This window comes from Haemaphysalis longicornis, unplaced genomic scaffold (assembly GCF_048455015.1).
Source record: "Haemaphysalis longicornis isolate Haplotype H1 unplaced genomic scaffold, Haemaphysalis longicornis Haplotype H1 scaffold_6, whole genome shotgun sequence".
Taxonomy (NCBI): Eukaryota; Metazoa; Arthropoda; class Arachnida; order Ixodida; family Ixodidae; genus Haemaphysalis; species Haemaphysalis longicornis.
In genome coordinates this window covers 173,107,533-173,135,184 of record NW_027526407.1, presented here as the reverse complement: position 1 = coordinate 173,135,184, position 27,652 = coordinate 173,107,533, and the positions used below count along the sequence as shown (strand labels likewise).

Genomic DNA, 27,652 nt, shown 5'->3' with positions numbered 1-27,652 from the left:
GCCATAGACAATGAGGATGGAGTGCGTTACAATTTAGTCATGGCACTCGGTCTCCATAGTATATGGCGCTCACGTACAGCAAGCTTGTACAATGATGTTGATGCGCGATGAGCAAGGGAGTATTTCAAAGAGAGCATTGGTGGATTTGTTGAAGTCACTAAGTTCCACCAGTAACTACCTGATTGGCTGCCACACATACAGCAACTAATTCATATGAGAACATTTAAATTGACAAAATCAGCCCTTTAGTGGCCGGAAACTCCACCTTTTGTATGTGCACATATTTGCAATGTCCATAGGTAATCTGTTGTAAAGTGTCAAAGACAGGCAATAAATACAAAAAACGCGCAGTGGGAATAGCGCCACGCACATCCCGTTGCGGCCACAGAGTCGCGGGCTAGAAACCGGGCGCCGCCGCGTCAATGGCACTTTTTCTGGCGACGTCACTTCCGTGACGGATATCACGTCACCAAAACCTTTCTGCACCCGGGCGTAAAACACTTTCGTGTTAAAATACTTTTATTGAGCATTCTGAACTACACAGGCACACCAAAGAGCGGTTCTTTCTTCACAGGAGCTGATATGCCGTCCGCGCCACCTGTGCTCTGGCCACCAGCTTTGGTTTATATAGCCGGCTTATTGGCGCCCCTTGGTCACCCAATAAGGGTGTGTTCTTGCAAAGATTACCTAAAGTTTTATTCTGTTCATTTTGCATGTAAATCAGAATTATCATCATCAGCCTTATCGGGTACACTACAGGGTCTAGGCTTCTCCTATTTACCGCCAACCGCTCCTGTCCTGGGCTGCTCGAGTCCACAGTTTACGCCCCAATTTCTGTATTTCATCGCTCATCGCTTCTTCTGGGCACATAAAACAACGCATTTATTGTGAAATTTTGCGTTAAGGAGCAGTGGTATGGAAACCTGGATTCGGCATCGTTTGGCAGGCCCGTTCCTTGTTTGTATTTACTCATGTCATCAATAAAGTATTATTATTATTATTATTATATAGACAGTTGATATAACGTATGGGTTCATGTAACAGATGCCGACCTAAGAAGCATTCCTAAGTCTATGTCCATACTGCGTAGTTGTGACCTATAAGCTATTTTCCCACCTAATTGATACCGACGGTCCTGCAGTATTGTACCAGCTAGGAACCACACAGTCAGAGATGGGCGCCGACAAACCTTCTTGGCGTAAGAATTACACTTTTGAATCCTTCCTTTTTTAAGGTGGCCATGTTTTTATATGATAAAAGCGCTTGGTGATCAATCTCATAATGCACTCCAGCCTCAATACCTGTAATATCCTTTCCCAGGCTCACACCGGTAGCACCTGGAGTGGATAGAAAAATTGACCACGATGTCGTGATGTCAGGTTACCGGATACCAGCAAATGTAAGTAGTAAACGTTGAGAAAGCAACCATAGTTACGGCAGATTGCGTTACGTTTTGTAACGGCGTACGCCTTCGCGAGCATTGAGTTAGGCTTGCTGAAAAAGTGTCAGTATCAGGCATGCAACCATGTGCTCTTGGACGTAATGAAACAAACAATTTCTCTACGTCAGACCACTGCAAATAAGGCTGAAGACACTGGCATTGAGGCAACTTCGCTTTGATGCCAATGTTCATCGGTGGCAGGGTACACAGTGACGCAAGACATCACATTCAGCGCCCAAATACTGGTACAAAGAGGGCTATGCCGCGTAAAGTTCCAATCAAATCAAAATCTTCTGCGAGGGGCGAATATTTGCAAACGTGCAAACGAATGGCTGCGATCCGAATAAGCAAGACGAGGAAAGTAAAATAAACTAAGAGTTCGTCTCTATGCAAGGCTAACGATAATGAATAAATAGCCTTCAAACCCGCATACGATGAAATGCGTTGAATGTTTGAATGTCTTCCGTTTGGTTACCATGCTGTTTCTTTTTCTCACGGAGGCCCAATCTGCATGAAGCTTGGTGTCAACGTCATTTTCCGCCACCTATATCGACGCAGCCCTACGAGGATCAATTAAATAGTAGCCGTCATCACCAACTTTGTGAAAAGGACAAGTTACCATAAATTCAGAGTTCTCGCCAGTGCAAAGAAAGTTAAAAATAGCACAACTGAAAAGTGAGTTTCAGCGATGCAAACGGCTGTTGCCAAACAGGAAAAGAGCTTAGACTACAGGAACATGCAAGCCACCATGGTAATCCCAATGTTTGTACCGCTTCTGACCAGTGCAGCAAGACGTCTGTTGATAAACAAGTTGCGAAAGGCATTTATCTATAACATGGGTTATCCCCTAAGGTATACAGAGACAGTCTTATCAAAAAGCTGAAAAAGGTGTGGGTAAATTTTTTGTATATTGAAAATGTGCTATTGAAGCCGACTGTTCTAAACTAACCGATGGAGCCTTCATCAGCCAACACTCGCTAACCCACGCAAGCCAAGTAATACCTGTCTTGCCGAAAGGCGGAACATTTCCAATCACGGGAACAGAAATCTATGCTGGTCAATCATCAAACTTCAGTGGGTGACGACGTTGACGTTACCAAATTAGCAAAATTGGTTCCTTTGTAGATAGGATAAAACAAGCCCAAATCAATACAGAGCATAACACGTGCACGACTGATAAATATTTCGTCATTACACATGCTCACCGATTCGTTCAGGCAAAGTACATTTGCGTATGTGCTTCTGTGTCGACAAAAAATATGCGAGAAATCCCACTACTCGCTCTCACTTTTTGCGAATTCCGCTTTCGCCCTGATAGCGGCTGGTGTTCGGTTAGGAAGGCCGGCAGAGTGGCTATTCTTGCCCTAGAGGGGAGCTGTACTCGGCTTTTAATGCCCCCCAGTATCGATTTTTTTAAGTGTCTACCCTTCGCTAATTTTTTGCCAAATAATAGTGCAAAATACCTTATTCTGACACCCAAAAAATTCCAAAATACCAGCAATTCAACGACAGTTCAGTGTTCTTTCGGCTCTTTTGGTGTTAGATATTTTTCTTTTCTTATTAGATTGTAGCTTACAGTGGACAGAAAAGAAGAGTTCACACATATAAAAAAAATTAAGTACGAACCAGTTATATAAAAAGGGGCTCACGTATCTGTTTACTTTTTTTGCAAATTTCGTCGAAAGAGGATCGCATTCTGTTGCCCCTGCCACGTAAATACCTCCCATATCCCTCCGCAAACGTTACACGCCTTCCCGTCCTGCTTCACTCTTCCCACAATAACCACTGTGGAGTTCTGCTCAAGTCAACCTAAATTTTTCCAGTTTCACTGCTCGTGGCCCACCCGTTAAAACCTTTCGTTACCGTTGGATTTAGAATGCCTCCACTATGGCTAGGCCCCGTGCGAGCCGTTTTGGCATTCTTGGTTCAAAATATGGTTTTCAGCCCGTATTTTGTTCTTTCCTATCGCAAACGTCAAGCACAGTTATTTTCAAATCAAAGAACAATGCGAGTATCCAATATGTATTGATGCTTTATATCAAATATTCCACTTCTTTTGTTCAACAATGTTGGCGAATATGACGTGTTACTCCAGACGTAGTGGTTTCGAAGAATAGGCTCAGCCAATATAAACTTGTCGTTTCAGAACTTCTGTAACATTTCGTCGGGTGGCTGAATCAGTGACAGAGAGACAGAGGGGCAGACCAAACGTTTTGTGTTTGAGTAGCCTAAGACCCTTGTCTTCAATAGAAACCTTGAGCAAAATATTAGTTGCCAAAAGAATCAAGATATCAGATTGTGCCATGGGCCCCAGCCACTCAAATACAACATGAGGGGCTAAGCAACAAAACTAAGCGACGTAATTTTAGCCAACGTCTAAGTGCCCACGTACATATGTACAGATTGTTGTATATGCAGTAAGCTATTTGAGGATAACACTGTGAATGTCATTTGAAATACATAAGATTGTTTCTTTACTTTTCATTCACCATTTCTTAATCTCTTCCTCAGACCGAGATGAGAACCATTCTATCCGTGGCGGGGCGACTGGAGGAAAATTTCACAAATGCCAACCAGTTTCTTCCCGAGAGGTGGCTGCGACCGAATGAAGAGGACGCTGACAGAGACATTCAAAAAGCCTGGAAATTGCACCCGTTCGCTTCGGTGCCATTCAGCTCAGGGTCACGCATGTGCGTTGGCCGTACGCTAGGCGAGCTCGGACTCTCCTTGCTTCTCGCAAAGGTGAGCTGAAAGAGATAACGGTCCCAAATCCCTATAGCACAATTTAGAAGGTGTATTTAGCGAAACCTGTTTTTTTTTTCAATTATGAATAATGCTCTAAATAATACAGGTTGGGCCCAGAGCACTGTGCGAACATATCATAAGCGGTGTCAACCGGCGTTCTCAAAACATTCCAGCTTCTTGCATTCCTTCGTCCTCACTTAGCCAAGGTAAACTAACCTAAGCACGTAATGAACAAAAAACATCGCTTTAACTATCGTGGAAACTAAAGACAAAAACCAATGAAGCCAGTGATTCCGGCGGATGGAAACCACCGCCTTCGGGGTCCAGGAGCTAAGATGGAAGCTCCACCCCGCAACAGCAGATGCTCCTGCTTGTACAGCTTAGTCTTAAAAACCCGGTTGTAGTAGGACTCACTCTAGCCATGGCTGCAGCGCTCCTTTGTTTATCTGGACACTGCACGTAAAATAATATTTTTTTTATATTTTTGTTGTTTTAAACCCGTCAACCGTAGTACGACGCCTGAGCAGCACTGTTCAGATCAAAAAGGAACAACATTTACAACGTAACACCAGCCTTATCTGTGCTAATACCTTGCACGTCCTGCAAAGAGCATCGCATAAATGCCGGATGTTGAGTGAAGCACTGATGTCTTACGACATTGCAATTTATGCCTACTTGTAGGAACCGTGAACACTGCCCATAAGAGCGTTCACTCGTTCCTTCGGGCCTGGAAGGAAGCACTGCTGAAGCTGTATTCAGCATCACGGCACAGCGGCACAGCGTGATTTGCTCATCACAGCAGATATGCCTTCCCTTTTTTGTGTGTGTGTAGCAATTTTTTGAAGTGACGAAACAATGCGTTTATGGCTGCGACTTATTCGACGCGGTGCAACGCCTGCATCAGTGTCGTCACTTATGCGTGCAAAAAATGACCACACCCATAGAGAGGCTACGTTTTTAGCAAGTTCATAAACTATTTGATTTCACCGAGCCTAAATATTTTCCTGCGGTACTTTGTGATCCCCTATTCTAATTACTGAATTTGCGTGTTGACTACGTTGTGCAAGCATTACAAATTCTAAGCAAATGTCGAATAGTGTTGTAGGGTACCTTTAAGGCACACAAACTAGGTACCTTTAAGGCACACCTTTAGGGTACCTTTAAGGCACACAAATTGCTTAAGAAAAAATTCTTTGCAACACCTGAATTTTTTTTTTGGGGGGGGGAGTATCTAGAGGCAACAGGTGCTTCAAAGTGGACAACTAAGTTGAGGTTTCAGCACTTCTGCTGCTTTATTCAACATCACAATTTTTCCGTTCTGTGCAGGTGCTGAAAAAGTATAGAGTGGAAAACCATCATGGTGACATAGGATCCTATTCGAGATTTATGACCAGGCCAAGGCATCCTGCGAAGTTTCGCTTCGTAGAAGTGCACTCATCCTCTTGAAGCGAGCATACCCATACATCATCACGAGAGCCTGAAGGCAATATTGTACGAAAAAAAACGGCGTTGTTGTTACTGACGACGTCTTTATACTGTTCGGCACAAAATGGTAGCCAGTGTAAAATGTAAATAAAGCCCATTTTACCTGGTATGGTTGTTGAAAGGAGGTCTCTGGCGCATAATTTTAGTATTTTACCACTGCACTACCACACCGTGATGCCAGCTGGAGAAGAAGACTGCGTGTGGCGTGGCAAGGGAATGAGACGGCATTCCATCAAAACAGCTACCCACCGACGGGAGTTTAGAGTGAACACTTCTGCACAGCTACGCGGTATTGTAGAAAAAAGCTAATTGAATTCGGGAAAACGAGTGAGGAAGCTTTTGCACTGCGCTGCAAAGAATTTGTGATTAGTAAGATACACTGTGGATACTGCGCAATAACTAACAATGTTCACGCGATTGATAATTCCCACGAGACGCGTGTTCCTCGTGGTTCACAGGGTCGTGGTAGTAACAGCTTTTTCGCGAGCAGTCCTTCCCCGGAATCATCCTAGCAATCTCTTTCGAATTCACATCTAAGCAAGGTATCGTTTCTTTTTATCAACATGATTCCGTGAACCATGCATTGGGTTTCTTTATTTATGTTTTGTATTTGCCGACCTTCTGCGCCGGGCTGTGTTATCTGTGTTATCCGTGGGCCAAGGGAAGCGCGTGTACCATTCTTTATGCCTCACGTGTTATCTGCTTTGATAGGGAGAGTGTTCCAAACTAACGGCACCTGCCTAGAATAATCTTCTTCGATCTACAGTGTTCTGAAGGCAATTCGACGGTTCGAGAAACACTCACGCCGAGAGATAAATGCCAGCAGAGCCGACGCCGCGGTATTCGATTCACCGACACTCGCCTGCGCACGTCGCTTTGTTGACTGCCGCTTCGCCGCCTTAGTATTCTTTGAGTTGTTAGGGGAGCAAAAGTTCGCTCCAATAAATTTGTTTTTTCCTTCAAGACAGCTCCGTCATCTTTGGCTTCGTGACAATACGAAGCGTCTCGAATTAGCGCGCCACCGTTTCTTCAGTCATAGATTCATGCTCTGGCGATATCATCGATAACAGAAACGCGGCCTTCGGCAAAAATGTTCCGAGAAACAATCCCTGGAAATTGCTTGTATTAGAATTGTTTTTACAAATCGTGACTACATTTTGTGCGCATGTTACCGATCCCCAGGTCCTTCGTTTTTTTGTTCTGAGCTTCATGATACTATAATTTGCTGATTGTACGCTATCCCGATTCCCCCTTGATTTTTATAGTTGATTTCAATTATACAAGTATTGCATGTCACGTAAACTATGTCACCATGAAACAAATCTCCCCACAAAATATTGCATTTTTAAATTTTTTAACGACTTCAAGCTCACCAAGCTTGTTCCTAAACCCACACGTTCACCTTCAACCCGTTATAGCACTCTGGATCTCATACTTACGCAATCCCCCGATCTCGTTTCTTCGATCACATATCTCGATGGACTAAGTGATCACCTGTTGCTACATATCACCGTGCAAGCTTTCCCTCCCCCCCCCTCAAAATGTAAAGTTTTTAGAACTATTCGTGATAATTCGGGTGCCCATACTGCGCTAATTAGTTTTGACATAGAGCTTTTTGCAAAGTAATTTACAGCTCACTATGGGCAACGTTTGGTGAATGATAACTGGTTACTTTATAAAAATAAATTACAATCCCTGATCAACACTTACACACCCACAAGAAGAATTCGCGCTGACCCCCGCTCTCCCTGGTTTGGTTCCACCTTAGGGCGACTCCGCAACAACGAGAAGCGTCTTTTTTGGAGCGCTTAACGTTGTAACCTTCCAAACCCTTGGTCTGGCTACTATAGTAGGAACAAGAAACATCACGCCCCTCCTTTCAGCGCACGAACAACATTTTTTCTAGTTCCACACTACCTGCGCTCCTTCATACCCATCCGCGCAAATTTTGGAGCATATTGAAAGACGCATCTGAACCGATAATTCAATTGACAAGTTCTGACCTGCTTATGCACCTTGTTATTCAGTATTTCAAAAAACAGCTCCTTCATTTTCCCCCTGTATACAATGCCAGTATTCTGCCCATGGAACCGATTTAGTTGAATGGGTAGGCTTACCAAAATAACTCAGAGTTTAAAAATCTCATCTTCCGCAGGCCCTGATGGAATTTCTTCTAAGATGCGGAAATTAACAGTAGTGTATTCATGCGTAGCCCTCGCTAAGATTTTTCATGGGTCATTAAAGTTTTCATTTCTACCCGCTGATTGGTATCCCGGTAAGGTGGTTCCCGTCTACAAGTCAGGCAACCCGCATCCTCCACAAACCTATGAACATATCCCTCACAACCATTTCCCGTAACCTACTCGAACACATCATTTTCTCTCCCCTGATTAACTTTCTTGACTCATATTCCTTTTTTCATCCTTCCGCACGGCTTCATGAGAACCTTTTCATGTGAAACACAACTAGCATCTTTCACTAACAATCTTTTTGCCAATATTGACGTAGGTTACGACACTGATGATATTTTTCTTGATTTTAATAAGGCGTTTGGTACCGTTTCTTATGGACTTCTTATAAACTAAACTAAATCAATTGACATTGACCCTAGTGTGCCTGGTTGGATTAAATCCTTTCTAACAGCTCACAGTATGTCACTGCAGATGGTTCTTCCAGTAACTTTGCCGTAAAATCAGGTGTGCCGCTGGGCTCTGTGTTAGGTCCCCTGTTATTTTGACTTATTTATTTGACCTTCTTAGCTGTGTTTGGCTTTCAAACAATAAAGTATTTGCTGAGGATTGTGTGCTGCATTCTAAAATCATCAATTACTACTGATTCTCCTAAACTTTAGAATGACCCAGACAACGTTCCCCTTTGGTCTTATTACTGGCGAGTCAAACTTAACTCCACGAAATGTAAAACCATGAGTTTATCTAGAATTACTTTGGCTTCTAACATTTGCATGTATATTCGTAACGGTACCCCTTTATCGTCAGTGCACTCGTATCTTGGGTGTAACATTACTTGCAATCTTTCTTGGCAAAAACACGTAGAATATGTTACGAATAATGCTAACAGCATGCTCGTCTATTTTAGACGAAACCTTTCTTCTGTGGCCATGTCAATAAAAAATACCTCTACAAAACGTTAGCACGCTCTAATCTGGAATGCGCATGTCCGATCTGGGACCCTGGTCAAGCCACGCTTACTCCCCTTCTTGAAACCGTTCAAAATCACGCAGCCCATTTCATTTTGTGTAGTTACTCACGTCACGCCAGTGCCACAACCATGAAACGCACTCCAAACCTAACAGACTTATCGTTTCGTCGAAAATGGGCTGGCCTATATTTTTAATTTATAAAATATATTAATTTATTCATCTTTAAAATAGCAGCTTGTCTCTTCCCCCTCCTACATTTCACCCGTTCCGATAATCGTTTTAAAGTAGGCGTCCCAATTGGCCGAAGTAATCACAACAGTGGTTACTTCACTCCAAGAACAAACACTGGAACTGCCGTTCCGCTGCCACCGCATCCGTCACCGACCCTGAAAAGTTCACTCTCCATTTTACAACAATAGTAGCATTTCGATCACTTCTTGTTATATAACCCCCACTCCTTTTTGTAAAGCCTTCGGGCATGAAAAGTATTCAAATAAATATATAAATAGATAATTAAATAAATAAATAAATAAATAAATAAATAACAAATAACAAATAAATAATTAAATAAAAATTACTGTCATTACAGACGCGATACGAAGCAAAAAAAAAACACCCGAAATCCCAAACCCAGGTATATATACCCTCACCTTACCTCTACGCTGCCGTCATATTTTAATTGTGTAGCTCCTGCACTCTGAATGGGCGTATACTGCGCTTATCCAACCGCGTTCACGTCCCAAGTAATTGCAATGCTTCGTAGAGTGGCGATGACGTAATGGAGAAAGATAGGAGGAGACGCGGTTGGAACGCGTTGAAACGCTCGTAGGTCTTTCTCGCACGGTATTATTTCGCTCTGCTAACTTGATAACAGGCTTCACGCAAATTGCACTGATTGGCCAGGTGGGGCACAATGAAATACCGTCATAAATGTATACGCTGAGAGGCACTACCACATGCAACACCGGTACCGCGGAATTTCCTAATGACATGGTCTCCGAGAAGGTGGCTCGACGCTGCGTGATAGACGGCCATCGTTCGACTGTTTCATGTGGTCCACCCCGTTTGCGTATGCCCGCTTTTCTGATTTTCTCACCTCTCCACAGATATTTCGAAAATCACTTGGCCTGCGTCAGCTTCCTCGTTCCCGCAGTCCTGGAAGTTTTCTTGCTGCAATAACTCACTTCGGGCTAGTTGAGTTTTCACTCTACCATTGCCACTTTCGTTCTTTGAGCTTTCTCCCAGAGGATTACAATTTGGACAGTGAATCAAAGGTTGAGGCAAACCTTCTCCTCGCAAGAAAGTAATGACTGAAATACACGAAGGCATTGGTAGCAACGAGTACCATCATTTATTTACGCAAACGCACAATTTCCGTGACACAACCTTGCACAAATCTGAAAGCCTGAATGCTATACAAACCCGTTAGGTGATCGAAGGTTGTTTCATTGGAAACTATAGTGCGGCAAACACGGCCAAATCACAGACTCCGTCGATAAATAAGAAGCCACACACCAGTCGACAGAAATTATTTAAGAACAGAAGGTGGATACCCGTCGGGCAAACAATTCCACAGCAAAGGTTCGTTTTACACAAACCAAATTTAAGAGCAGTTTGCAGGAGTTTTTGAAGCATTTTAGGAAAGCCCACTAGCAGCATGTAAGCACGTGGCAGCAAGAACTTTTTGCGAAGATAACTACCAAACTATGCCCTCTAAACAAACTCGGTGGTGCCCAGCTTTCGCCACACACCGTACATTCAAATCGCCCCAACCCCATCCCGATCCACAACAAACTGATGCACAACTATTATATGAAATAGCAGTTTATTCAATTAAAAGTGGTCTGGCACGGGTTGTTTGAGCGGGTCCTCCCCTGAATGAACTGGTGAACGTGCAGAAACCCTTTTGCGATCATCATGAACTGGCCCATGAATTGCAGGTTCCAAGACTGGCCCAGTTATTGAGTCTACTGAGAACGACCAGCATTTGTTTATTTTCTCTTACCCTCACTCCCCATTCCTTTCCCCCATCGTGACTAGTGATTATCCTTTTCTATTAAAGGTTCTCTCTCTCTCTCTGTCTCTCTCACGAGCTTGTGCAATCTCGTAGTATTGTTGATTTTATGATTGGAGTGTAATTACATCACATCAGAAAAACAAGAAATCAAAACTCCTAAAGATTCGTGCTTTAAAATTGCGATTTTTACACAATATGCTAAGACAACTGACGCTCAAGGTGTTGGGCTACACGGCGAACTTGAGGTCATGGGCTCATTTCGTAATACCTGAACACCAGAGGGTACTCACGGTGCAGCCTCAGTGGCTGAGGCAATGTGCTGCTTAACCCAAGGACGTGGGTTCGATTCCGGCCGCCGTAGCCGCCGCTCTCATGGAAGCGAGAAATAAAAACGCCGTGTTTTGTTATTTCTGCGAGCACTCAAGATCCCCAGGGTATCACAATAATTCCGGAGCCCTCAACTACTGCGCGCCTGAATCCCCGTATAGCTTCCGTGTGTAAACCCGCAGTACTAGAAGTCGAATACAAGAAGGTACGGCGAGAGCCAATTCCTTAAACACTACTTTTCAGACGCTACTCAACTATGGCATAGACTGGGCATGGATCGTGATCGATGCTATAACTGCTCGAAGATACAGCATGAATATCACAGCTTAAATGTCTGGAGTTTTGTGGCATCACATTATAAACATCCAAACTAGGCGAACCACAAGAACAAAAATAGCATTTAGGTGCAAATTGCTGTTGCCCATGACAAGCAAAACCTGGATGATTTTCTATTACAGATATTTATACCTTTCCGTTATCCAGCTAGCACCAGGCCTTGCAATACTACGGGTGATGCTTGCGTAATATGAGAACTTTGCATGAAGGTACATAAGATCTCGGATTTGCACTTCGAGCAGATTTAAGATTACAATTTTTCCGGTCCAATAAAAGTGGCCAGGCACCCCAAAATACCCAAATGCTACCGCAAAATCATAACCATTCAATAAAAAGGTTCCAAAACAGGGAGCTTAAAACTCTATACGCGTAAATGCAACGTGCAGTTATTTCGCGCTAGTATATGCGCTGTATGAGGTCTTCAATCTAACAAGCACGTTACATCCCTACACCTTAAAACTGCCAGATGTGAAAGTGACAAATCCTTCCGTTCAAAACAATTGTTTTGCAAAACTGCTGCATTTGGAATTTCTGAGGCCTTTAGCCTCTGATGCCATCAAAATATTCGTCTTTTTTTAACAGAATTGTAACGGAATTCTGTTACTATTGGTTTATATTAGTGCGATCGGAAGCAATACTCTTCAGACAACTCTCGGTTGAAGCAGAGAAGGGTGTAACGATTATGTGGAAAAACAGATAACTCCACCCACCCATCCTCGTGTTATGTGGTTTCTCCCCGCGCTGGCGTCATAGATTTCCGCTGCTTTCACTAACTCTGTTGCTGCCAATGTAACAATAATACTATTGAGATGAACCTCATTGTACTGGCTCAGTTCTTGATGCAAAGCGATATCCTGGAGTTCAGCTTCAAATAACTTCTCCGGAACACGTCTGCTCGCCATGAATTAGGTGCGGGTAAGAGCCTAAAGTTTTTACAACTCTTTTTCTCCTAGGTTACGCTGCACAATAAGAAGGTGCACAACATTACTGCGGAAGAGCTCACCTTGCAAGAGCTAGAGAGCGAGGTGATAACATGGCTGATAATCTGCTGCGCCGCAAGCAATGCCATTCCCTTGGAACAGCTAGTCAGGACCGGCGGCTGACACGCTTTCCTAAAATTCCTGCGCCCCCTAATCAGAGCCGGCCGACACATCATCGCAGGGCTAGTCACCTGGAAAGTCACGGAGCGGTTCTGTTGACATCGACAGCTGAAGTTACGAGTATTGTCAATACCGCCGAGTCCCTCCGTGTCCTCTTCGATGAAAGCCTGGGAGACGAATGGGTACTCGTTCCATCCACGGCCACCAGAGTAGCTGAATTTTAGTCAGGATGTTCTTATGCCGGACTCCCTGGGCATGACTACTTTCTTCGGCCTATTCAGGGGCCTGTCATCGCGTGCTTGGCATTGGTGGATTTGGTCAAAGGGGGTGGGCGGCTGCCTCTGGCATTCCAGACTCTAGCGAAACCTGAGAATAATAGGGTTTGACTCGCTTTGGCCGCATGAAGTTCAGTAAGTGGCAAGACACAGGAGAATTCCGGAAAAATTACGGCCACTGAAAGAAGCATGGAGGAAAGACTAGGGTGTCTCACTCCTGCAACTGGAAACGGCTGTACAGGATAAATCACTTAACTTCCCATGGGAGCTTGTGCTAAAACATAAGATCAACGCATTATAAAAACTGCGAATGGAGACGACGGGGCACGTCGTAACATGGAGTCATGGAATGAGCGCCTACGTGTTGAAACGAAATATGATCTATGTAACCAGACCGGAAGCGTGCGTAGTCGAGCGAAGCTCTTTGTGAAACTTTTTTCGTAGAAAGTAACCGTTTTAAGGTTCTGTATGCGAAATAAAATGCACATTTCCCCTTTTGGAAATTAAGCCCATGTCCCGTTCTTATTTATGCAGGAATTATAACTGCAACTTATCCTATGCTTTATATGTGGTTGAGCCCGCACCAGTCGACGAAAAAAAACTTCATTGGTTATAAAAACTTCAAATAGAATGAAGAATGTGCAATCAAACTATGTACACAAATATTGCAGCACAAATTGGGGAAACTGGTTTTTATTATACAAATCACAAAACCGATTGGAGTATTTCAGTGGCCAATTGTGAACGTGAAACACAACCAACACTCTTTCGACAGTGGTGAGGTGTTTGGTCAATTAAGAATCACAGGAATATCTGACATATAAGTTAAGTGTAACAGTCTCTGCTCTGCCCAATATTTGGCGGACACATCGAAGCAAAAGAAATTCACCCCGGCATTCTATGCACAGTGCAAAATATTTTAAATGTTTAACACAGTTTGTAGTTTCCAAACCGTACAGTAGAGACCAAAACTCGTTTTCTTTTCAGAAGAAGGGGTACCATTGCATAAATAAAACAAAAACCATAAGCAATTTCCAATTACCTAATACAATTCCACCGCAAAAGTCTTGAACTACCGAAAATATTTTGGTAAAAGCATCGCGTGAGCTGACAGTGCTAGCTTGTTCATTATTCTTTCGCATATCTTCGAATCATGCTTGAGGATAAGCGACGGGGGGTAGAATCTCCGGCAGAATCTCTGGTTTCACTGTTTGTAGAGCCACGTGTATGAATTTAAGTGACGTTGCATGGGCAGTTGTTGTGGGTGTCGTTTAAAGCTTTACTTTCCAACTCCCTTCACAGTGTGGATTGGAGCCAATTTTTTTGTTAGAAAATTTCCATTATCCTGCGTATATAGAGAAAGTTAATTCTGCATCATGTGTTCTAATAAATTTCGAACACAAGTTTTGAGGGAATTGGGTGGTACGTTTGCTGGGGCTAGTGGCTTACAGTGGTTTGGTATCAAAGTGATATCGGCGTGTTTCCACTAGGATGGTAGCTTGCCGGTAACCCAATGTTTGTTGGTGTATTCCAATAGACCCTCTAACGCAGGGGTGTCCAAATTTTGTAGCAGCTTGTTTCGAATCTTGCCCTTTCCTGGTGTAGTATTCAGGGCTACGTTTCGTACCGTTGCGTGAGTTTCAGTGTGAAACCACTAGCGTTTTTAATAACAGTTGCATTTGCTTCGAAGGAATCGCGCACCCAGCCTCAGACGTGCGGTAAGGGTCCTCTTTTTGAGCCCACCCCTATATGCTGATGCAGTCAAATGTTTTGGTTGGCATAAAAAATATTGTTTCAAATCAGGGGGGCGCTTTATCGTTTGCGGTACGGAATGACATATTTGGGCGAAAAGTAAATACAATGGCAAATATAGAAAAGGCAGGCACACCTGCAAAGAATAATCAAGTAATGGATGTTTGGGCTGGGGTCTTTTTTAAAGACCGGCACACATAGGGACTGCTAAGAGGCATGGAGTAGCTATTGTACTTGCAGATTTGGGTGAGTTAGAACTAGTGGAGCAATTCGTCATCTTAGGTTATTCGTATTGTCATGTGACATGGTGATTTTTGTGGGATGTAACTGTAGCTCACGAGTCGTAGAGACATAGCTATATGGTAATGTGTTCTGCGACAACCTCCCGTGACCAGAAGCTGCAAAAGACCATCCTCTGATGAAGTGGACCAGGAAAGCAAAAAATGGTTATTTCTCCCCAAGCGAATTCAAAATCCAGTGCTCAGAAACATCGCACAAACACTAGAAACAATTCACAATAATATAGTTCTATTATGTCGCTGGCAACGATTCTATTGTAAATGAACGCAACCCAAATATAACCAAGGGGTTGTGCAGTATAGCACTGAACGCTGCCCTTTTTCCACAACAACGAGAAAGTCGCCTGCTTTCCTTACAGACAATAATTCAATTCGAATAAGATACCCTTCACATATTTTATTCAAAACCAAAAACTTGCTGCTATTCATTTCAGTTATTCAATCAAAATGTTCATAGAAACATTCAGTTATAAACATAAAATTAGATCATTCAAAAACCTCCTTCGCCGCAATACTACCTCTGGCACCAGTCTTTTCACTAATCGAGATCAGACACACCAGCCAGTTTCATAGGGATCTTACAGGAAGATGAGGTACAGGTCATGCAGGCCCCATTTTGCAATGGAGGCAGGTAGTCTTTGTCGTGTTTCCGGAGATAACGTTGATTCGGTGTAATTGTACGATCGCTGCCGTCGGGGAATTAGCCAAGGACACGTCTCGAGTGGAGCCGGTGAGTTTTTGGGGCGCCTTTGGGGCTCTTAAGTAGGACAGGAGCAGAACAATCAGAGCAAATGCGAGCAGGGCGAGTGCGGCGAGGACGTAAATGCAGCCCTCCTGCTTCGACCATGCCCCGCTTCGTACGTTGTACAAGGAGCGGTGCTGAGTACTACTGGCAGAGCGACGAGACAAACGTTCGGACCGGGCGATGCACTGTCGGTTGTCTGGAGTTTCTGGCCGGCTGTCCGGGCTCTCAGAAGTTTGCTTGTCCGCGGCGTCAGAGGATGCCCGTAGTCGCCCTTGCTCGTGGCCGCCTGTTTCTCGCCAAGACCCGGCGGCTTGAGAGTTGGTTGTGACAACGAAAGTCAATTTCGGTGGTGAATGGCCAGGTACGGCCTCCGTGGTTGACTTTCCGTCCGCTTTAGAGCCTTCTACACAGCTTACGGAGGTTTTCGCCTGCTCGAAGAACGTAAGAGAGGCAAACATATTTAGCGATTGCTTACCTTAGTAATTAGAGTTACGTAAGGTTAGGTTAAGAGGATCACAACTGCTCACAAATGTAGCGCGGCACAGTTCACAGCAATATTTGGTATCGTATGATGAAACGTTACATATTAAGGTTCATTGGTGGACGTATACAATACGTCAGCATTTTGTATGTCTCTCTCGTTAACCGGAGGCTTCTCCCGATGCGCATGCGCTGCTCTGTCTTAAGAAGTTCGCATTGTCAATGTATACCGAAAAGTCGCGGTTTGTCGTTTAGGCGTACAGAAATGAACATAAACAAATAAAGGATACTGGTAGTGCAGCCGCTTTCTCGACAACCATAATTTGAATGAGAACCTTTCCTGAGAAGCGACAATTCCCTAACACTCAAGCCTAATCTACGGTGTAACCTAAACCCTCAAATCTGATTGCCCAGCCGCACGCGTGGATACAAACGCACGCGTGTTACACGGTGGCAACGTGGGCTTTTCGCCGTAAAAAAGCCGAGGTAGCATGCGGGAACAACGGTTAGAAAATTTCAGTGCAAGAAATCACGCAGCTTGTTAGAGAAGAAGCGTCAATGACTAGAAATAGGCGGAGGTATCACGTACGCTACATAACTGCCTAGTCAAGTCATTTGACGTATTTCTTGCGGTTTGAGCATTTCTTTTTACTAATATCGCAGTAGCCTCCCTGCAGTTTGTCAGGACGCGTGGGAGTTTTCTTTTTGCATGAGAATTTGTCTATCTGGTTGCAACTTTGCCAGCCAAATCTTTGCCAACGTCAGACATGCAGGTACAATCCAGCATTTTCTTTCTGTTAGCTCCACAACTTTTCCAGAGTAACAGTTTTTATATAACGAACAGCTAACCGGGGTTACAGAATGATAATAAGCAAATGTAGCGCCAAACATCATTACCCATACATTAGAGTTTTCCACCTGGCGTTTTTTTTTTTACCTGGCGTAAAAATCTTCATTCCACCGATTGCTGTCGACTTACCTGGTTGCTTTACTGTGCCCTTTTCTCTGAACTAATGAAGCAAAAATTTCACAAGCAGAATTTATTACCTACTCAAATTCGAAAATGCTGCACTCGTAAGGATAAGGCTGGGCAAAGGTCTGCGTGGAATTCTTAACTTCTCTAAACTAGGAGTAGTAGATACAATAAAGTTCTTTGGACGGAATAAGTAGTATTCGGCACAACGTGTGCTCTTGTTAATGCGTTGAAGTTATGCGCTCGCATCTTCTAATTCGCACTGTGTGCTGCAGGCTTCCTTTCACAGAATAAAAAAAAAGTGTCCCATGAGACAACTTGTTTTCATGTATTCGTTTATGAGTTTCAGGTCCATATCGTTGATGACGGCAATTTAGCGCAGAGAGGCTTTATTGCTCACAGGCGCACAACACCCCGCCCCCAACAAGAAAGTTTACAGTCTATTGTACTTGCGCACGATACATGCAAGTTGATACGACTTTTACGTTAATAGCGTCCGCATGAAAGCTTAACACGCGTTCTCTGAGAAGGTTGCCAGCCCTCACCGAAAGGGTCTTGCACTGAGAGCTGAGCACATTTGATATGCATTATGCTCTAGTTTTAGGGCCTGCGTCATTGTAGGCTTCTCAATTTTATATTTGAAGAAGCCTGGCACACCTCCCTACTTGCAAACGTGGGCATAAGGCCTACGTGGCGTTGAACCTATGACCCGCGTGTCGCTTCAGTGCTGGCATAAAAGTGATCAGGGCTATGGTGAGGATTCCATCAATATAAGCCTTGCCTTACTGAGCGTATAACGCGTCCTGTACAGAACTCCACCAACACGGGGCTAAACATCAAAACCAAATAAACACAAGTTTGACCTCCAAAGAGAAATTTATAGCAGGGTACTTTTCTTAAGGCCAACCGGAATCGACGTCACACTGTGGCTACTTTTCGCGCAGTTTAAGTGTTGTGCCCGAAATTCGAACAAATGGCTGTCTTCTCAACGCACTGATTTCACATTTGGGTGGGAAGCTACGTGTCTTCACAGTTTACCTGCATCTTGAGGTTCAGTAGAGAAGGAGTTGGTCGTCTGGTAAGCCGAAAGTTATCGACCGAAGGGGTCCCCTTCTCGATGGAAAGCAATTCGAGCTCCTCGACACTTTGGTGATGTGCGCCATAGCTTTGTCGCCTAGCCTGCAACGCGCCAATCATTCTTGTAAATGTTGAAATGCTCAGCCACAGAACATTTTCGGAACGTTTTTAGAGTGTGCCAGTGTGTATGATTCAGTTCGCGCGTGCGAAATTCCCCACTACGAGGTTTACACTATCCTGGAACCATTCACATACCTCTTTAGGAATTATGTTCACGTGAACCGAATCCGCAGTCCTTTCACTTCAGTATGCTCTAATGTCCCATGCTAAACTGAAAATCGAAAGCTAAAGGGCATCCGTGGATATTCAGATTCAGACAGTGTAAACGTTTGTGCAGTATGATAGAAACCATGGGCCACCCGCATAAACAACTGCCGGATTTTTCTGCCTTGAAATTTTCGTGTACGCTTTTGCGTCCCGCGGTCCACCATACTCTTGTTTAGTAGTGCTAGATTTGAATAAAGTATTACTAAAAACGGCAGCATCTCCACTTCGTGGAGGATGGGGAGGGTGCAGAGTACGGGTACTCGAAATGACATCCAAGTTGCGCCCCGAGTGACATCCGATTTGCGCCCCGACCGTCATTCGATTTGACCCATGAGTTGCACCATGATCCTTCCCTAAATGAAACTGCAACTCACGGCTAAAATCGAATTTCGTTTGATTTTCGCTTGATGGTGGTGTGCGCACGGATGGACGCGGACAACCATTGGGATGTCGAAAGGTACTCCACATCATTACAGGTGACGGAGTTAGCCGTTTGACTCTCGGGTACTAACTCGCGGTCGTAGCCGAATGGGTAAGACGAGTAACACTAACTCTGTCTGGTCTACCAGATGCAGGCTTGAATCCTGTCGGTGCGTGTTAGATTTCTTGCAATTGTAAATGCTATGCGCACGGACGCGTACGGACATTGTGTTGTGCTAAGGTACTCCGCACCTAAAATTCAGCCGCCAGCGAACGGTTCTAGGCAGCCTTCTTCTGACTGTCGCTCTTTCACAAAAAAGAGAAGTGTGCAACTATCGTAGATGGAAACTAACACGCTCCATGTTTCGACTGGCCCCGAGTGTGGATGTCGTAATATTCACTCATATTGGTTTAAGTAAAAGTCGCACCACATTGGGTATGAGTGCTGTTATTTCGCACTTCAGTCACGGCTGTCCAAATGGTCGAGTTTTCCGTCTATTGTTCCTTAGTGCCCACAAAAAAATGTATGGCTTGGTTCCTGAAACATGTGCATTTCTGTTCATACCCTCATGCCTCCGACCCCATCGTCAGTGTTATCATCATCATAGAATTTTTAGCCGACAACAAGTCCACACGCTACAGGTGAGGTGGGAGGTTCACAAAAGTTATTTGCAATCCGCGGGAACCCCCGCATCTTCCTAGTGTGAGCAGGGGAATGCATAGAAGGATTTCAGTCGTTTCCGCAATGTGGGCAATAGTGGGTGTTGTGGAAGCAAAAAATTATGGTTTTACATTTCGGTTTTAAAAATTGCGAATAAATTAGAAATCTGTCAATTTAAAAATTTGAATTCAACTTCAGCACGGCAGGATGATGCCGATTTTTAGCTTCACGTTGAATGCTCTAGTGGTTTTTTATCGTCGCTTCCAAGCATGCGAACTTAAAGGAGCACTGCAAAGATGCATTCGCCCGTCAGGCACAAAATATCGAGCATTCCACTTCTTGACAATCACCTCAGCTGGCGTAATAAATCATCTGCCTCCTTCAATGCTGCAGCAAATACTAGCCTGACCTTCTCGGCAAACAAAGCAGTGCGAGAATTCCTGTAGTCAAGAACGGGAAGGGGGAATGGGCAGCCATCTATACAAGCGTTGGGCTCGACATCACCTGTAAGCGCTTTTTGCACACGCAAGGGTCCTTTATGCCAATGAGCAGTGCTTATTTAGATTTATTTCATGCGCAAAGCCGGCCTAAAAAAATTACGCCCATCTTCCCGCGAGGAAACCCTGGTGTGATGCGACGCATCGGGGGGTTCATTTGGAGTGACGCTGGTATTGGATTGTGTCACACCACTCACTGAGGGGACCCTCGCTTCCACCACGTCTTCATCGGAAGAATCAAGTCAAGCCCGCAGTCGTCAAGCAAAGTGACGCGAAGTCGAACGAGAGCGAGCGCTGACTGAACCACCGCAGCGAGATACCCGCTTTATATCCACAGCGCCTCAAGGAGAGGAGACAACGGAGGAGAGTCACGCATGCGCACACTTGCACGACGGGAGCGGAGCGAAGTGAGCGAAGTGCGCGCACACAGCTGTTGTTTATGATAATGAGGCGGAGTGAGAGCGTTGCGCGCACAGCTGTCGGAGAGAAGACGGGATTAGAGTCGCGCATGCGCAGCTAGCGTGCGGACGCCGGACTACGCCGACGCAGGAGGGACATGCCTCAGAGCAAGAGATGCGTCGCATCTAATATAATGCGCGTAGGGCCCAAATACGAGGTCTTCCTTACATTCGGACAAATGTACAAGCTCAGGCCAACAAGTTGTTCTTTAAAGGCTTTACAAGTGGATTTGAGCAGTACACTAACCGGGAGAAAAAATCAAATTAATTTTATTACATCCATGAAAGAAAGAAAAAACAAGAAATCCAAATTTTACTCTCGTCAATCGCCAAATTTTCAACTCTGCTCAAAAAACAAAACCGAAACAATGGAAGCATTTGACTGGTGTCCGAATAGGCATGCGTTACGCGTAAATCTGAAAACGGCAGATGCATGTTCCGCCTTTAGGATTGCCTGAAGTCAGCAAGCCATCGTAAACTTGACTACAAGTACTCAAAATTCTGTTTATTAGGCGAAGTGTTCATTTGTGGGAATATTTAGTATATGTCAGCCTCGGTATTAGAACCCTTGCACCCAGCCGAAGCGTAAGTGCATTTTGAATTGTAGCTGATTGCCATGAACAAGCAGCGAGTTAGCATAAATAAAACTGGGAAGCTTTACTTTAGCTCTAAAGCATTCAGAGATGCAAAAGCCAGCAAGGAAGGTGTTCTAACGGAAACGACCTAGGCGGCCGGACCACTGATGTGGGAGAAATCTCTGCATAAGTGGTAAAGAACTGATCCTCAGGACTGTTTCGTACTTTTTCACATATGGAACTGATCAACTTTGCTGTTTCATTCGAGTGTAGTCACTTATTCGATTGGAAATCTTGTGTGTCGTTGTCAACCGTAACAAGAAGACGATACCTAAGCAGTGGGGTATACGCAACATTCATTCGCTGTGATTGGAGGTGCACGTTGCAGCAAAGTCATGGATGCTCATTTTGGCATGGTAGTGTAAAATCGTGACGCTCTTCAGTGCTTTGACACGTGAAGTCACCTCACTTATACAGGTGTACGTTTTCATTGGCGTTAGCCAAAAGTTGTTGAAAATGTAATGAGGCCTTTATTCTATCACGCGAGGCCACCAGCCCGTCATGGCGCATTGTGAGTGCCATGAAGTAAAACAAAAAAATGGAAGAAGAATCGAACCTGTCGCTTAAAAGTTTCTTTCAGTTAGTCAAATGCCGGTACTTTTGGGGCATTTCCCACATTCTATTATACAGTTCAGGTAATGCTACCAGAAAACGACAGTCGTTCGTTATCGCACCACTTCAACAACATAACTGTATTAAATATTCTTTTTAAACGAACCATTATAAACTGGCGTAACCTTGAGCATATTGTTTAACAAAGATCATTGTCCTTATTCGTGTCACAGTGTCTTTCATTGTCTTTTTATCTTCCGTGAACTACGTTCCGTCATTGCTGTGTCGTTTTCGGTGCCAAGATATACCCATTATGCTAAGTTTGTTCTGTTCTTGTTGGGTCATTTAAGAACGCCAAGATGTAACCACCATGCTAAGTTTTTGCATCAAAAGCGCATTATTTATGAATACACAAATGCCATTTTTGAAAACGAATCCCAGATTTCCGTAATTTACTCACACGCACTATTTGTCTGTCAAGTTTTAGGTGTTGGTGTGGTGAACCACAACTCACCCTAGTAAAACATGCAAGTGCGAAGAACGGCGTCACAACACCCAGGCACTAGTTGTTACAGGCTTATTTTGCGAACAGCAAGCTGTCTCTCTTTCTCTTCTTTTTGTGTGAACTGTAGGGACATCCGGGCCTCTAAATTGCTACTAACTACTGGAATCAAGGAAAGAGCTCGTATATTCTAGGCTTTTTAAACCCTAAGTAAATTTGGTAACACTGTTGTGGACCATCAGTTCACAGGATTTGTAATAAGAAATGCTTTAAAATAGCAATGATCGATGCATCGGTTCGTCAATTGCTATGTTTATTGGGACAAGCGACCATCGACCACCCGCTCGGGGGGTACATGCTGCTCTTTAAGAGAATATAGTCAAATGGGCACAGGGGCAGAACGCCATATTGTGGAAAACTCTTCAGCCTCGCGCATTTACCTCCAAGCACCAACGTGGCCTATGTTACGAACTTTCTCAAAAATTTTCATTGCAAGTCGCTAAAAGCAAAATGAGTTAGTACCCACGTATCGCCGAGTCCAAAGAAACTAGTACTGCACAGCCGCCTCCATAAATACACGTGGGCATTGAACCACTGAATGAGCGCGAATGAAATTGTTGGAGAAAAGACGCGCTCGGAAAATTTTTGCAAACATAACTTTGGTGCAGTTATTTTAAAAACACAATGTACGGGTGAAACCTTAATCCAGAAATGACCAGTAAGTACCAAAGCTATAACTATTTTGAAACAATATTATTAAAGGGTCTGATGCCTTAAAAGGTTAACGTTATCCACAAATATACCATTAGCACCTCTTGCACTGCTTACGGAGAGACCTCTTCTATTACTTTTAGGAGCTGTTGTTGAAGATGTATAGTGGCGAGGTTTAGAGGTGTTTTATGGGGAACGATAGTGGGCGCATGTGTCCTTAATTTACAACCAGGCGCAAAATTATCGTCAGCGGGCAAAATGCAGTTCATAAAATGAGCTTTTCAGTGGTAGTTTTATAACGTACAGCGCAAACTGGACTAAAGCAAAGACGTCTTTCTTTAACATGCGCTTACCTTGGGTGACTTCTTCCCTGCGTTCTTGTTGCCCAGGCTTTTCGGGTTCCCCTTTACGCCCTTTCTGTCCTTTTTCTTGCTGGGTTTCTTCTTGCGTGGGTCGTGCTCGGTCGCTTTAACACACTTGGGCCCCATTCCGGTCGTTGGGACCGCAGACGGCGCTTGACCTCTTGGTCCACTGATGCCGGGGGATGGATGAGAGCGCGATAAAGTCGCGGCCATATTCGAGAGCGTTGAGGCAGTTCACGCTGATATTTCCAACGAACTGGACTGAGAGAGACAACAGCCAAATGGCGTCATTAGTTTCGCCTTCATCTTCTTTTTTCATGTGGCACGCACACCGTAACAAAAAACGAGTGTAAAACACACTAGTCGGTGAGAAATAATGCACTCATGCAGGCTTTTCTGCGCGGTGATGTGGGTAAATCAACCGTACTTTTAAGGCGAAATCCTGGAATGCCCCATCCTGCCAAAAAAACCGTTGTTTTTCTGGCTATTAGGGGTGAAGAAGTTGCTGTCCCCTCAAGAAAATGGCTGCCGCTGCAAAGGCTAAAAAAACGTGGGTGTGGCCGGCTAAATTGGAATCCACGTCTCCACAGTAGTGGCGGAGTGTGTTATAAAGCGAAGATTTCTATGCATCACTGATGGGGTTTGATGTACCGCCAAGACGCGCTGTAGAAAAGCTAACTTTACACGATTGGCTTCACATAACGATGGGGATGATAAGCGAAGAAAAAAAGGCGATTCCCGTGACCGGAATCGACCGTGTGTCCCTCGCGTTATGGAGCCGACGTCTTTCCGATTGCACTATTCCGGCACTTGTTTTTCTTTACTGCCTATGTTGCCAACAACACGCTTTACAAAATCAACCTTTGAGCTTGAGGACAACAAACCTTTGCCGAATGTTTAGCCGTCAGGGACTTGCACGCAGCTCATTCAACAAACGCAAAAATTCTTGGTCGCAATGATCATTCTTCACTGCTTCTGGAAGACTACATCCGCCTTTAATAAATTAACTATTTAGAAACCTCGCGACAACAGAATTGTGACGAACACGCATTCTGCTACGCCATATTCCGCGCAAACGTGAAAGAAAAATTGGCCGCGTATCTGCTCCTTTCGCTGCAAATGTCGTCAAAAGACATGTGGTCTTTGTAGACATTTGCCAAGCAAATGCCCCCCTTCGCTTTCCCGCTCACCTCTCATGCTGTTCCTGTTCCGTCGCGCTCATCCCAAGGTAAACACATTAAAGGTTTGCTCAAGGAGATTTAAGTTTACCGCGTTTCACTGTTACATGCGGGGTTCCTCGATGCCTGCGCTGCAGTGTGGCGGAGACACGCGTGAATCGAGGCGGCCGACTTCAAGGTTTGTAGAACCGCGTTGCCGTGCTCCACGTGCGTTCCAAGCAGAACGTGAAACCTAGCTAGTGGAACCTTACTTCTCTGTTGCCGCGTGATTTCTCATATGCCTCCAGGAGGTGGCGCGGGCAACAGCAGGCGGTACGCGCTGTTTTGCAGTAGATGTAGAATATAATTTGTTAACGAAAAACCTAGCATCCCGGAATTTTTAATAAAGGAACACTGTAAATATCCCTTGTGTACTAATTTCCTGACTTATATTTGCGTAATGTTTTGTTCTTGTTCAACAAAGTTGACAAGTATGAACATATAAGCCGGGCTTAGACGTTTACATTTGGCTGTGAGTATATAAGACTATTGCGCTGTAAGCGTTTTACTTTGGCCGGATAGCTGAATCGAGTTACAGACAGACAGACGGACAGACCGACCGACCGACAGACAGACATACGGACAGACCAAAATTTCTGTGTTTAAGTAGCGCAAGGAAGACTATCGTCTTTAAAAGGCAAGTCTCATGGAATACCGCGCGCTTTCACTGTAAGATACCAAAATTCGTCGGCTGTTAGTGACAAGTCCTTTACGATAGTTCTTTGAAGGACGTCCCAAAACTGCTGCGTCCCAGCAAGCGAGGAAAACATTCTCCACACTTTCGGGATTCTTCCCGAAAAGCACGTAATCTCCGCTGTAAAAAGTTTCCTTATCTCTTCCCATCTCATTGCTTCAAGGGTGTCTGTGTAGAGCCTAAACAAACGTCTTTGCGGCTCCTGGTGCTGTAATTTTCTTCGCCCTCTTTAAAACGTCGCAGACGGTGCTCTCACGGTACCTGAATCGGTACAAATTGGTTCAGGAAACAGGGATTCGGTTAGCTCTTTAGTAAGGCGCTTGAGAGAAACATTGGTGAGGTCCTCCTTAAAAAAACCCGGCCGTGAAACAAAACGGGAATCTGCGACTAATTCACGCAGAAAACCACTGTCCCTGTGTCTGAAATAGTAAAAGATGAAACAACAAAAGTTTGCAGGGCTGTCGCTAGTTTCATTAGCAAACAGCTACGAAGAAAAGGGTGTATTTGGTCCCCTAAAGAGGAAAACTATGATACAACATTTTTTCCAAAAAAGGAGTGGTAACGCCAGGCTACCATCCCCCAGTCTCAGCAGAAAATCGCTGCGTCTTGTTCGATCAGAAGCCGAGTGACTGCGAAAGCACGCAGACAGATAAAACGGCGCGGTGACGAATTGTCTATTTTTGCTGGAGCAACTGTATGCAGTATGTTTCTGTTGGCCAGGATTTGGTATATAATGCCGGTTTTCTCGTGTCCCAAGATAAACGTGCTAAGGTTTAATTGCGTGTTTGTAGTTTTTGTTAGGCGCCATTCTGACACCGTATAAGCGGCTTTGTGTTTCAAGCACATCTCTCTTAAGAAAGAGGCTTTCTTGTTTCTGATTGCTTTACCTCCGCTCATTTTTTTTGTTGTTGTTACATGGAAGCAAATGCCACTCGACAGTATTTTCTACTCATTGGCCGATCCAACTTTATCCTGGATAGACCGGAATTTAAGCACTTAAAATTGCCATAAAACTCAATCCTCTGCCTTTCCGCCAATGTGCGGGGTATTTTACGCCCTGTGATGCATTCATCCTAAATTAAACTTTCATTTAGCAGATCCGGAGCGGCATCAACAGATGCTGGAATGACGTGCAAAAAACCAGAATACCCAGAGCATTATCTTTTTTATTGCCGCCAATTCTTTGAGCTGTTCCTCCCAGAGACTAATTTATCTCTGACAAAGTAATCACTGATTGCACACCCTACCTAGTTGAACGCCAAGCCCCCATTCATAGCAACACTCAAAAAATTAGCAGTGGCTTAGCTCGGATACGCCAGGATGTACGTAGCATAAGCGAGGTAAGGTTCAGCTGGTTATTCCTAGGTTTCCTGGTTGTCTAGCATTAGCTCATTATCATGCTTACTGCCGCTAAAACGATTTCCAATCCAATCCAATTCGATCCGATCCAATGCAATCAACTCCGGTCCAGTCCAGTCCAGTCCAGTCCAGTACAGTCACTGCCATAGGTCGGCAAAACAAAAAACTAACTCAAACTCAATCACATTTTTTTTTTCATTAACGCTGTACTCAATCAAACTCACTGAAAAAGCTCGTCTACTCTCAGAATCACTCATACTCACTCATCCCATACTCATTTGAAATCTTACTCACTTGTACTCAAACTCATTTGTCCTCACGAGTATTCCTACTCAATCTGTACTCATGAGTACTCAATCTGTAATCATGAGTACTGAATCTGTACTCACGAGTACCCAATCTTCTATACTCACGAGTACTCAATCTATACTCATCAGTACTCATCAGTACTCAATCTGTATTCATGAGTACTCAATTTGTATTACTCACGAATACTCAACTCAGTACTCCATACCCCCAGGCACATTTAAGTGCCCGCTTAGATTGACGTCCATTCGTATCCAGATCACTATTTGCTTATTCGCAGTTGCTCGATGCTGGCGTTTGTTTTGTAGCGTAAGTTACGCTGGCAGAGGTTGAGCAGTTTCGCGTGGACCTGAAGGGCCGTGCTGGGCACGCGCGAGGAGCATTTGATTGGATTGAATTGGCTTGGCTTGGATTAGATTGGCTTTGGATTGGATTGTGGATTGGATTAAATTGGATTGTATTGGATTGGATTGGAAATCCAATTCAATTGGAGTACGGGTGTGTAGGGAATTGGGTCTGCACATTCGCCTGCGCATTCCAGAGGAGTGACGTCATAGCCGCGGCAGACGCACTGGCGCCGGCGCGTGCCCAGCTCTGCGCCTCCGTTGCGCAGTAGCCAAGTCTGACGCTGCGCGGAGCCGTTTGATAGCCGTTTCGCGTGGTTCCTGGAGTGCTGTGCTGCGCATGCGCGAGGAGCAGTGACTAAACTGTACTGGACTGGACTGGACTAGATTGGATT

The 27,652-nt window shown here is 44.4% G+C and overlaps 1 protein-coding gene across 2 annotated transcripts in view; it reads left to right on the top strand.

Annotated features, from left to right (window-relative positions):
- LOC144141276 (putative cytochrome P450 12a5, mitochondrial) overlaps positions 1–5,747 on the top strand; it is a 37,539-nt gene extending 31,792 nt beyond the window's left edge. Inside the window, exons 8-10 of one of the 2 annotated variants that reach the window (XM_077672853.1) lie at positions 1,321–1,399; positions 3,953–4,183; positions 5,513–5,747. In XM_077672853.1, coding sequence (XP_077528979.1) covers positions 1,321–1,399; positions 3,953–4,183; positions 5,513–5,632 — 430 coding nt within the window. In that variant the 3' untranslated portion in view covers positions 5,633–5,747. The remainder of the gene's footprint in view (positions 1–1,320; positions 1,400–3,952; positions 4,184–5,512) is intronic. The other variant, XM_077672854.1, reaches the window with a different exon arrangement.
- The last annotated feature ends 21,905 nt before the right edge of the window (positions 5,748–27,652 follow it).